At 41.5% G+C, this 13522-nt stretch overlaps 1 protein-coding gene across 1 annotated transcript in view; it reads left to right on the forward strand.

Moving 5' to 3' along the window:
- LOC308323899 (TBC1 domain family member 16-like) overlaps positions 1-12568 on the forward strand; it is a gene marked incomplete at its 3' end in the record, with an annotated part of 192426 nt that extends 179858 nt beyond the window's left edge. Inside the window, 4 exon segments of the mRNA XM_080775763.1 lie at positions 5720-5866; positions 12236-12268; positions 12270-12300; positions 12303-12568. Coding sequence (XP_080631889.1) covers positions 5720-5866; positions 12236-12268; positions 12270-12300; positions 12303-12568 — 477 coding nt within the window.
- Positions 12569-13522: the final 954 nt, after the last annotated feature.

Below are 13522 nucleotides of genomic sequence, written 5' to 3' on the forward strand. Positions count from 1 at the left end.
GATCTAAAGCTGTAAAGTAACTAAGTAATGTTTTCACATTATTTTAGTTGAGTAAATCAGTACAATGTTTGCCTTTTGAAATCGAGATGTACAGTAGTGGAGTAGAAGTTTAAAGTATTACAAATGGAAGTAAAGTTAAAATAATGTACACAGAGTTGTACTTAAGTAAGTTTACTGTCCTCCGTTGCAAACTGGATCTCCTCCCAAAAAACAATGAACTGGCAGAGAAACAAAGAAATGGAGAATTCCCTCAGGAGGATTTTTTTCCTTTCGAGGGAATCCCAAGTAAGGCCCGACTCACACCTTTCGATCTAGCACACAACATTGATGCATGCTAGATGTATATACAAAGGGTGTGATACATCTTGCCCCAAATGCATTTCCAATGGAAGTCACGTGGTTTGACACAACATTTGTGTTGTACGGCTTTCGGCTGTGTTTCGACTGGCCCCCTCCCCCCCGGCCACACAGCGCAAATGTTGTGTCAAACCATGTGACTCCCATTGGAAATGCATTGCGAGCGAGCTTGCGTCAGCTATACACATCTCATACGACAAGCGTACGTCAGTCCGTTGTGAAGGTGTGAGTCAGGCCTAGGGAGAGAAAAGAGAGAGTGAACGCTGCTGGCAGGGAACTGACTTGACTGGAAAGAAAGAAGATGAAAGTCCTTCAACAGTGTCTAGGATATGGTCTCTGAGCTCTTTACGAGGCCAGGGAGGGAGAGTCAGAAACCTGATCGATTCATGTTAGAATGTGCAGTGGAAAAAATCAAGCGCATCTCTCTTCTGGGCTCTGGCTGAGAACTGGACAGAAATAACAGACACAACATATCACTCATTCTTGAGATGAGGGACAAAAGTGGAAAAAACATGTCCCACACATAAGAGCCTTATTTTATGTAAAAAATAAATTAATTCATAAAAATAAAAGCACTTGCAAAGTTAAGTGTAATACAGTTGTGTATTATTATGCCCTTAATTTCATTATAATTGTTTTCATATTCCATCTGAATTAGTTAAAAGCAGGCCCTGTACCCAAAAAGGCCTGTATTTAGCCTGTCCCCAGCAAGTGGCCACAATTTCAAACTGCCAAAAAAGTGTCTAATACTGTCACAATCACATAAATATACATACTAAATTAAAGTAGATTGTCAACAACATAGCAAATAATATACACAGTTAATTTTAATTTATATTTTCTATTAAATATCTCATATCAAATGTTCGTCCCACGTCTCCGTCAACTCCGTCAGGTTTTTTTAAAAGTCTTAAATTAATCAGAAAATATTGTCGACAGATTTAGCCTGAAGACTCCTTTTCCAAGTCCCATTTATATTTGTTGCAACAGTGGAGTACCTGGTCTGACAAGCATTCAATTGTTTGATATTTTAAACAAACAATGTTGATAACAATGTGGTCACAGCTTTTACATGTCAACTCCGTCAGGACATTATTATGATCTTTGTTAAGAATTCCAAAATAATGTTTATTATTTTAGTTTAGGGGTTAGGTTTAGCTAACAAAATTAAGCAAAAACAAAATGGCTACATTGTACTAAAGAGGGTTAAGATGAAAACAAATGCCATTTTGTCAACTCCGTCAGACGTCAACTCCGTCAGATTTTGTGTCTGACGGAGTTGACGTGTATCTGACGGAGTTGACAAAAGTGTTCCTAAAACAATAAAATTATTGTTTTTGAATAATGGGCAGTATTCTAATTTGGCACACAGTTAGAGCATGCCTTAAGGAACATTTTTGGCTATGGGGCCATCACAGATTTGTCTCGTGGTGACCATGGCAGCCATATTACAAAAGAGCCGCCACCTGATGTTATTTTACAATAACTCAAGTTCTACACCACCTAGGATCTTGATTCTGGTGACTAAGACCTCATTTTCAAGGATGAGGGATACAGTGGTACAATTTAGACTTTCCCTGTGACCATGGCAGCCATTTTTCAAAATGGCCGCCACCTGCTGTTATTTTACAATAACTCAAGTTCTACACCACCTAGGATCTTGATTCTGGTGACTAATCATACATTTTCAAGGATGTGGGGTACATTGGTAATATTTAGATTTGTCCTGTGACCATAGCAGCCATTTTGTTTTCAAAATGGCCGCCACCTGCTGTTATTTTACAATAACTCAAGTTTTAGACCACCTAGGATCTTGATTTTGGCGACTAATCATACATTTTAAAAGATGAGAAATACAGTGGTACTATTTAGATTTGTCCTGTGACCATGGCAGCCATTGTTTTTCAAAATGACCACCAACCTGCTGTTATTTTACCAATAACTCAAGTTTTAGACCACCAAGGATCTTGATTCTGGCGACTAATCATTACATTTTCAAGGATGAACTTTCTCTGGGAGAGGTAAGGGCTTATTTCAGGTGCAGGTTGAGTTTCTACTGACAGGACATTAAAAGGAGGTGGGCTTTCTGGCCTTTGACTTGCCCCTTTCAGGTACAGATGCACAGTTTGACTTCACTGGCCACTGCAGGGAACTGTGGGGGAGAAACTTTGGTCTCTTGACACCCCGATTAGGTTCAGGGTTTTTTTTGGTGGAGACTTGCCTTTCATGACATCTTTGCTGCAGCAGTTGATCTCCTTACTGCCAGTGGTGGCACACTCTGGGTATCTGGGGCATTGTATCTTGGTGGCCTCCTGCCAGTGTTTCTCCATCCTTCTCCTGAGCTCTGTGTTCTGGGGCTCTGTTATAGTCAACTTACATTGTCTTGGCTGGAGATTGCTTTCCTGCAGGGTCCAGCCCAGTCTTGTGCAGATGGCTGCTGGCCCACCTGGAGGCCCCAACCTCACTTCTTCGGTTGGTGTGATTAGGTGGGGTGGTCTTCCCCAATCAGAATGAGGGGTTTGACCCTTTCAAACGGCAGTCTGGCCAAGTGTCTGTATTTAGTTGTGAGTTTAGATACAGGATACGATTGCTCACCCAGCCCCAGGTGACATGAGGTGAAGGCTCCTTTGATTTGGTAACATTGCTTTGGTTGACATGCTGGGGACACAGAGAAAGACACTGATGCCTTCAGTGTCTGCACATCCTGCCTGATGGTCCTGAAGCCAAATCTTCTGTCTTCAGTCTTTCCCTCACTGTTCACTGCTCACTGTTCACCTCACCGAATTTAGCCCAAGGAGTTTGACCCCTAGTTTGGCCATAGACCCCCTAGTTTGGCCATAGCCACTTGCCCAAAGGTGCCGACATGTGCTGACCTCATCACATCTGTGATGATGGCTATGGCCGTTTTTAGCCAACGTAGTGTTTTTTGTGCAAAACTAATGCTTGGAATGGATCCAGAATCATGAAAAGCCCCTAGTTTGACATGCCACATGCTACTTAAAGCATAATGAAATTTAGAACATTTAGCCTTATATTGGTTGTTGATGGTACCCAACTTTCAGCAGCTGTCAAACATGCCCCTAGGGTGGTCAAATAGAAACCAATGTGGGATATGTTAGTAGACACCTTTACAAACATTGGTGAAGAAAATTCTTGGTAAGAAATGTATTCACAGATTTTATATTATTCTGATAATATTCCCTGAGTAAATTGGTAAAATAATAGCAGGTCCACCATTTTTGAAAATGTCTACCATCCATGGTCACAGGATAAATCTAAATAGTACAACTGTATTCCTCACCCTTGAAAATGTATGATTAGTCACCAGAATCAAGATCCTAGGTGGTGTAGAACTTGAGTTATTGGGAAATAACAGAAAGTTGGCGGCCATTTTGAAAAATGTCTACCATGGTCACAGGACAAATCTAAATAGTACCAATGTATCCCACATCCTTGAAAATGTATGATTAGTCACCAGAATCAAGATCCTAGGTGGTGTAGAACTTGAGTTATTGGGAAATAACAGAAAGTTGGCGGCCATTTTGAAAAATGGCTGCCATGTTCACAGGGCAAATCTAAATAGTACCACTGTATTCCTCATCCTTGAAAATGTGGGATTAGTCACCAGAATCAAGATCCTAGGTGGTCTAGAACCTAAATCAGTTAAACTTGTCAACTCCGTCAGATGTTCGTCAACTCCGTCAGACGTTCGTCCCGTGATGTTTTTGTTAATTTCCAAAGAAATAGAAAATTTGCTGTCAAATCTTTTGTGCTTATGTATTGAAACACCAACTGAAATGATACGTAATGATGATTTTTTTTTTTTTTTACATGGTTTTCATGTTATAATATTGAAAATAAAGGTTGAAATGACGGTTTTGAGAAATTGGATATTTCATAATAGTGTGATATTGGAACTAAATAATATTAAAAGATTTGTATTACTTAACTTGATTACTGAAAGCCATTATAAGATAACTGAGGACTTTATATTATTGTTGAAATGATAAAATTCAATTAAAAGGGATTTTAGTGTGTCTGACGGAGTTGACATGAATCAGGTATTAAGTGCATAAATGTCCCATTTTAGAAAGAAATGTTATGCGAAAAACCTGTTCCTTCTCAAGATTGGTAGTTGAGACCTGTGTCTACAAATACATCTATTTGATTTGAATGTATCTTAAAAAAAAAAAAATCCAGTTTGAAAAAGGTTTTGTCCCTTATCTCAAGAATGGGTGATATAATAAAATATGTTCCATTATTTGAGGAGGAGACGTGACTTGTGGTGCATGGTGGTGGTGGTGCTGGTGTGGGATTTCCCATTACATTCTTCAGTTGTATTCGGAGAAGATTGTTGCACTTTCATTCCAGATTGTTTACTTTTTTTTTTTTTTTTCGTTTGAAAATTCCACAGCTGTTCTTTCATGGGGAAATGTTTTGGCGGCTTGAACTACAGGACATATTGTTCAGTACCAAACGGCTGGCGATTGATTGATTGATTGATTGATTGATTGATTGATTGATTCCGTTTTTTACAGTAGTGTCAAAGCTTGTATGCTGAAAGCATAACACAAAAAGCCCTGCATGCACGGGGCTTGTTTCCATTCATCAGTAATACGTACATAATGCAACGCCCCGGGATTCCGACCACCGGTCTCCTGTGTGGAAAGCCAACATCTTAACCTACAAATTAAGACTAAAGGGAATTCCTGCATGAGGATGTGAGCCGTACTCTGCTACAACAGACATACAATGGAACAGCGGTGGGAAAAGTACTCAATTGTTTTACTTAAGTAAAAGTACCAATACTGCAATTTAGAAGTACTTCGTTACAAGTAAAAGTGTGCGGAATTGAAAATGTACTTGAGTTAAAGTACAAAACTATCGGCATCAAAATGTACTTAAAGCACTAAAAGTAAAAGTGCTCGTATTGCAGAATGTCCCATTTCACGAGTTCAAACTGTGTACAGAAGCTTTTGGAAATAGCAGAACTTTGCGACGCACTGTGAGCTTGTAGATCGGCTATTTTCAAAGGGCCAAAATGTATAGGGGTTGAAGTGGTTAATGTATGGCTGGATGGTAACCGCAAGGTTGCCAGTTCAAACCGGGGCTCCCCCCAGAGTTATAGTGTCGAAGTGTCCTTGAGCAAGACACTGAACCCTTAATTGCTCCTCATGTGCTGGTTGGTGCCTTGCATGGTTTCCTGCTGCCTGGTTGGTGCCTTGCATGGTTTCCTGCTACCATGTAACCATGTGTGAAGAATCTGATCTCAGGTCAAATTGGGTTCCTGACTGATCTCTCTCTCTCTCCCCCCTCTCTCTCTCCCCCCTCTCTCTCTCCCCCCCCCCCCCCCCCCCCACAGACAGACTACTTCCATCTCTTCCTGTGCGTAGCCATCATGGTCCTCTACGGCGACGACGTCACGGAGCAGCAGCTGGCCACCGACCAGATGCTGCTGCACTTCAGCAACCTCTCCATGCACATGAACGGAGAGCTGGTGCTGCGAAAGGTGACCGCGCGCACGGACACACACACGCACACACACACGCACACACACACACTCACTCACTCACTCACTCACTCACTTATTTTTTACTAGTTGACCTAGTTTACCAGTAAGACGCGCAAACGCGGGAAGCGAACGCAGTCTGTCCCGCTGTTACTGTATATGTGGACCTGGCCCCTTTTGTGCCCATCAGTGGTGGAAAAAGTACAAAAATATTTTACTTAAGTAGAAGTACTGATTCTCTACTTGAAAATTACTTAAGTAAAAGTACAAAGTACCCATTAAGAAAGTTACTTAAGTAAAAGTATAAAAGTACCTCAAATTAAATGTACTTAAGTACAAAAAGTACCCGGTGTAAAAATGTACTTAAGTATAAAAGTAAAAATTACAAAGTACAAGTAAAAAGTACAAGTAAAAAGTACAACATGCTTTTCAAAATGCCTACAAAGAAATGAAGTCCAAAAGTGGCTTTATTTCAACACTCGTCTTGAAACTGGCCATTCATTATCAATGGCATTTAATGTTTGTGTTGGGATAAACACTAGAAACTAAACTGGCCACTCATTATCATTACAAACATTACAAACAACTCAGGGTGCAAGCAAGCTCACACAAAAATATATTTCAGATTTAGGGGAGAATGGGGAGAGCCATTGCAATTTGCAAAACAGACATTATAATTGCTTAAAATTCACGCATTATAATTAGCCCTTCACTAATTAAGCCCCACCCACTCCACTTTGCAGGGCAAACTGTCTCCCATTGAGATGCATGTAAATGATTTCTCCATAAAAATAATCGATCATTTCATTAGCAAGAGCTTGAAAATGTCTTCTAAATAGAGTAAAAAAAGCCTACAGTAGGCTATAGGCCTATGCACAAATGTGGATTTCATTATTGGGGGATAAAGTTGAAACCGATATCAACTTTAACGACCATCCCGTTCGACAGACGTTTACATGCAATGCACGGTAAAGACGGCCTACAGTGATTATTATTGCAATCACCTGGATGGGTGAGTCGTGTAACGTTCCTGACGTTAAGATGTGTATGTGAGTCCCATACACATGCGCTGCATCTGCTGCTATTGCAGTTCTGTTTTCGTCACATAATGTGACGAAAACAGAACTGCAATAACCAGCAGATGCAGCGCACGTCAGACACACACACACACACACACACACACACACACACACAGCGCGGCTCGCTGTTATTTATTCACTGCACCAGAGAGAGAGAGAGAGAGAGAGACGGGCGCTTCTTGTCCAGCTTTTTCAACGCACCGCACCACCATGCTTCTGTGTGAATGTGAACGAATGAGTGAGGCGATGACTTTATAAACTTTATGTGGAAAATGCGGAGATTGCGCATATTTCGCGTGGAAATGTGTAGCGAGTAACGAAAGGTGTCCAATTTTAATGTAGCGGATAAAAAGTACGATTTTTGACTTGTAAATGTAACGAAGTAAAAGTAAAAACACAGAAAAATAAAAATAGTAAATAAAAGTACAAATTCTCAAAACGTGTACTTAAGTACAGTAACGAAATAATTGTACTTCGTTATTTTCCACCACTGGTGCCCATATATGGAGCTGAGTGGACCTGGCCCCTTTTGTGCCCATATATGGAGCTGAGTGGACCTGGCCCCTTTTGTGCCCATATATGGAGCTGAGTGATTGCTGATGCAACACACTCCATATTTGGATAGCGGGACAGACACACGGACAGACAGACAGACATGATCTGCTAGGTCTCATAGTAAGTGCTCACTGCATTCGCAACTAGTCGACTAGACGTTTAACTATACCTATTATGTAAAAGCTGTACATTGAAAAACTGTGAACATTGGTGACTATAATCTACCTGATCTTGAGGCCTACACAAAATCGGGGAACTAGTCAACTAGTAGTCTACCAACAAGGTCGACTAGTGGATTTACTAGTCGACTAGTTGCCTAATACCCTAAAGCACACACACACGCACACACACACACACACACACACACACACACACACGCACATATGCAAAGGCTTATACTGTAATACATTCCATTTTGATGTATAGTCACGTGAGGCCATAATATGGCTGAATGGTTAGAGAGAGCCCACCTTGGGAACCCAGAGGTCACAGGTTCGATTCCAGGACTCGGCAATGTGTCGAAGTGTCTCTGAGCAAGATGCTCAAGATGCTCTTTGACCCCTAAAAATGCTCCCTGAGCATTCCACCACTATTACATCTCTACTATACATCTCAAAATATCATGCATTTTGCTCCACTAACATTATTTGATCATAATTAGGCTATATGCAGCTATTATTGACTCCCAAGCTTCCGCTGTAGTCTGAAAACCCACCTTTTCAAACTCCATCATGGCCCGTAGCACTTACCCTATAGATAGCACTTTATGTAGACTTGGATAACATTTTATACAGACTTATAGCATGTTACGTATAGACAGCATAGACAGACTAGAATTGCATTGTATGTAGTCATAACACTTCATAATATGTATAGTATAGTATGTATAGTTTAATTATATATATAATATATTATAGATATTATAGATATTCCACTGTTACGTTCTTAGCTTACACATACAGTAACTACTTTTTATGAATGTGATGTATTGCCATGCTTTTTTGTTCTTGCTTATTGTAAGTCACTCTGGATTAAGAGCGTCTGCTAAATGCCTACAGTGTAATTGAGTAATTTTGGCAGATTTAGATCATCACAAAACATACCAATACCAATTAAGCCCTATAGTTTGTACTACAGCTTTTCCAAAAAATATCCCATCCAACTACTGTAACTCACAATGCGTTAGCTTGGTAGATCTACACACAGTATCTATTGGCATCATTTTTGACAAATTAAAAAAAGGGACACTCTGCATAATGATGACTGTACATATAGTTTATTGCTAACACATGTGTTCATTAGTCAAATTTAGAATACAGGACTGAGGACTTGTATGCTGCCTGTATCTCTGCCTTGTGTACTGTAGATGGCACGCAATTCAATTCAATTCAAAGGGCTTTATTGGCATGAGAAAACATACGTTTACATTGCCAAAGCACGCACTGTGACTGAATCAGTGTTGTTTAGGCAGCACATTTTAGTTTAGTTTAGCTTTAGTCATAGTCTCTTGAATAGTTTTAATTTAGTTTTAGACATCACCTGGAATGTTGTTGTTAGTCTAGTTTTTAGTCGACTTAAATGTCATGAGATTTTAGTCGACTAAATCTACAGTTGATTTAGTCAAACAAAATGTATTTTTGCGGGCCTTGATGCCGTCGTGCATTGATGCTGTTGTGAGCTTGTAGACCGTCTATTTTCAGCATGCAACTAATTGTAAAATAACTTATACTAGATCTTTTGTCCACTATAGTCCCTTCTTATAACATTTTAGTCTAGTTTTTATTTGTTGAAGAAATTGTCAGTATATTTAGTCTCAGTTTTAGTCACCATGGCTTAGTTTTCATTTAGTTTTCGTCGGTGGAAAAAGGTAGTCGACGAACATTTTTCATCTTGGTTTTAGTCGACGAAATGAACACTGGACTGAATGTTTGTAAGATGATGTCAGTAAGTGAGTTGTAGTTGTTGGTTTGTTTTGGCATGTTGGAAACTCGTTTTTCAAAACTAATTTGTGGAAAAAGAACATTGAATGTCAAATAGTCTAGTCCCCGATTATAATTCGACCCCGTTTTTTGGGGATATATTTCCATTGGAAAAAAGTAAAAAACGTCTTATTGTCAGGCCAATAGGGTAAAGATCTGCTATTTTATGTTTGTATTGTTTACAAATGAAAGTGGGTCTGTGGGTTTTACAAACGTTGAACCAAGACATGTATTTAAAGAGTAGTTCAACCGAAAAAGGTACGTACAGTAGGCTATTTTCTATCAATTAGAGAGATGATTTCTATCAATTGCACTCCCCGTGAAGCCTTGAATTCATTAAATAGTCATTTAACAAGAGCTTGTGACTACATAATAAACATGGGTTATTTTTGACCATTTCCGTAAAAATGTTTATTTTGTGGACTTACAAGGTCTCCACCAAACAGGCCATAATGCGTTATGGTGATGTGAGTCGACATTACCATCATTCATTGTGAGTCAGTGTAGCGCAGTGCTCTCTCTCTCTCTCTCTCTCTCTCTCTCTCTCTCTCTCTCTCTCTCACTCACTCACTCTCCGGCTACTACTGCTTGATAGACTGTAGCCTCACAGCGGCCTGAGATGCTGAATGGTTGCTGCCCTGCCGTGCCCACATTTATGAGCTGTGTGTGTGTGTGTGTGTGTGCACCTGCCTGCCTGCGTGCGTGCGTGCAAATTCATGGAGATTCTTTAGTTTTTGTCGCATTCCATTCCAAATTCGACGGACCGGCTGTGTTTGCGGTGCCGGTCAAAGTTTGGGTGAACTATATACTCCCTTAAGGGTTGAAGAAAATGGCATTCATGAAATCCTCATCCCTTTCTAATGTTGATGTGATATGTCCCCCCCCACGAGAATAGCATAGCGTATGCGTGCGTGTGTATATACATGCACTTCCTCATGTTTATGCATTGCCATGTGTCAGCCAGGTACAGTGAAGCAGTGCGGTGGTGCTCCTGGTGTTGGCATGCTGCTGCTGCTGCTGCTGTTGTGACTGGGTTTTGCATGTGTAATTCTGTTTTGCGACGGGGTTGTGCGCCTGACATTTTGCATACATGAGTGGTTCGGCGGAGCAGACGAGCTTAACCCATTCTGACCTGAGATCAGATTCTAAAAATGTCTGTTTGAAAATGACAGCTGTGTTTCTCTGTCAGTCGTTCTTCGATTTTTCAAAAATAGCAGACCTATACAAGCTCTATGAGCTTGTAGATCTGCTATTTTTCAATAGCTAAAGCACAACGTAATGCTAACACCAAAACGGGTTCTCGCCCACAATGGGTTAATACTCCAGAGGTCGTATAACGCATCAGTGACTTTGTGCCCGTTGTGTGACCTATTATCTTAAAACCTGCGTCGGCACTATTTGCTGCTTTGCATTTATGGTGACAGTAACTAGAAGTGCAACCACTCTCTTACAGAGCTATGTGTGTATGTGTGTGGCTGGCTGGCTGGCTGGGTCTGAGCACGAAAACACCATGGTTGTTTTTCACCACCTGTGCGCAACCTAACACACACACACACGCACATATTAACTGTATATGATTTTGGGTGTGCCAGTACAGTACAGTGACAGTACAGTACAGTAGAGGGACCCCCACACGGTAACTCTGTCATTCCTCAACCGTTTCGGACGCGGGCGGCATGCCTGGTTTGGTATGGTTTGTGGTTTGGTTTGGTTTGGTTTGGTTTGGTTTGGTTTGGTCTGGTCTGGTTTGGTCTGGTCTGGTCAAGTATCGGTGACACCACCGGAGCCAGACTATAGTCTAGATTAGAACAACGCCACCAGTTTTAACCTATTTATTAGACCTGACGTCAAAATTGGAGAAAAGAAAGTCTTCTAAATCCTGACAGTTTTCTGAAATGCCTTTGTTTCTAGATCAGTCGGTGCTCAATATTTCATGTCAAGGAACCCCCAAGAATGATGTATTTGGCCGCCAACCCCCATCTGAAAATATGTCGTTCTTTGAGCGTTTCTGCTTTTGAAAGGTTACCCCTTCATAGACGTTTTCTTCTTTCTTTCTTTTTCATTTAACACTTAAGTTTTCTCTTTTTTATCAATCTATAACATCTGTGCTTTTTTGTTTTTGTTTAGTTTTTTCCCCCCAAAAAAAGGAAAATCAATAAACAGGAAAAAATAAAACTGCAAAAAATGCAATTCTGCCTTTTCGTTTTCGTGTGTGTTCCTGACACACAGTTAAAAACCGTTCGCTCTGAGAGAATATAATTATTCAAAGATCTGTGCCGCATTTTCACGACTTTTCAAAAATAGCAGACCTACTCGGTGCCGCGCCACGAGCTTGTAGATCTGCTATTTTTTTAAAATCTTTATATTTTATTTTTTGTTTTTTCCAAAAAAAATCACACCTGTGGTGAACTGAGTGGTGCAATTCCCCCCCCCCCACCTCTCTCTCTCTCTCTCTCTCTCTCTCTCTCTCTCTCTCTCTCTCTCTCTCTCTCTCTCTCTCTCTCTCTCTCTCTCTCTCTCTCTCTCATTAGCAGGCAGCAGGCACAGCAATACCCCTCTCTCTGTTTCTGGCGCCACCTACTGGTATTAATAAGTCACATACTCGTGCTCATGACCACTGATACATGATACAGGTATACACAGGCTCACGAACATTCCTGGTTGTAGGAGTGGTTGCACCACTCAAAAAAGGAAAAAATCGATAAACATGAAAAATAAAATCTTCCTTTTTGTTTGTGTTTTCCTGCCATATATAGGCGCGCAGCCTGCTGTACCAGTTCCGCCTGCTACCCCAGGATCCCCTGCAGCCTCCACGACCTGTGCCGCTGTGCGGGCCGGGCATGTGGGACAGCCGCTACATCCCCACCGTGGAGTGCTCGGGCGAGCACGCCGACTCCCAGAGCTGCCCCTATGGAGGCACCTCCACCCCGCAGCCCGCCTCCTCGCCCTCCTCGCCCTCGCCCACCCCCCCCTCGCCCTCCCCCAACCCCGCCGCGCCACCACCCACCTCCTCCGCCACACCTCCGCCCGTGGGAAAGAATAAGGCCTCCAAGGCCCGGGACATTTTCACCTTCCGGAAACAGTCGTGAAGTGAGTGTGTGTGTGTGAGTGAGTGACTGACTGACTGACTGAGGCCGGCGGAGGATGTGTGTGTGTGTGTTGTGTGTGTGTGTGTGTGTGGGGGGGTGGGGGATGTCGCTCAACGGCTTACCCGTTTCGCCATCGCCATCTTTGAAGGAGGATTTGAGAGGCTCTTTTCGCTATATGATGAGAACTTCTAAGTGAACCTGCTGTCGCTGTGGCTTGCGTTTCTTTTTCCGTTCGTATATATGCTTATGAAATGTTTTGTGATAAAATAGCAAATCTACAAGCTGCTCATAACGTAATGCACATTTGCAATTTTTTCGCTTCCCTCAAGTTCCTTTGAGTTTCTTTTTTTTGGTATGACATTATCTCCGCCTTCAGGGGTGGTTTACGGGTTACAATGTAAACGGAAACAATATATCCCTAGTCTAAAAGTCTAAAACTAAAACATGCAGATGACTAAAATATAGACTGAAAGTAAATGAAAAAAATGTATTCAAAAGACTGTGACTGAAACGAAAGAAATGTTTGCTGTTGGAAATCAACACTGGCCTGAAGGAGGAGCAATGCATTGTGCTTTTTAGAAGTGGGAAAAGAGCCATTTGATTGTTTGGCGTGGTGTGGTGTGGTGTGGCGCGGTGAAGCGTGGCGCGGCTACCCCCCCTGCCTCACCAGAATGTATTCGGACATTCGGAAGTGATTGTCGTGTGACTCCTCTCCACGGTGGGGGGGTGGGGGCATTTACCCATAATGCTCTGCTGCTGACGGGAATAACCTATAGAGCTTTTTTCTTTTCTTCTTCTTCTTCTTCTTCTAATATATAAAGAAAGAAAAATACTTTTTTTCTTTTTTTCCTGCTGGAGGACAATGGACAATCATCTCCATTCTGCTGCTCCTCAAACAAGGACTTCAGGTTTTGTGCCTGTGCGCTGCCTCTCACGCTGTAAACTTGGCGCACT

This window comes from Protomyctophum bolini, assembly GCF_963924005.1.
Source record: "Protomyctophum bolini genome assembly, chromosome: 11".
NCBI lineage: Eukaryota > Metazoa > Chordata > Actinopteri > Myctophiformes > Myctophidae > Protomyctophum > Protomyctophum bolini.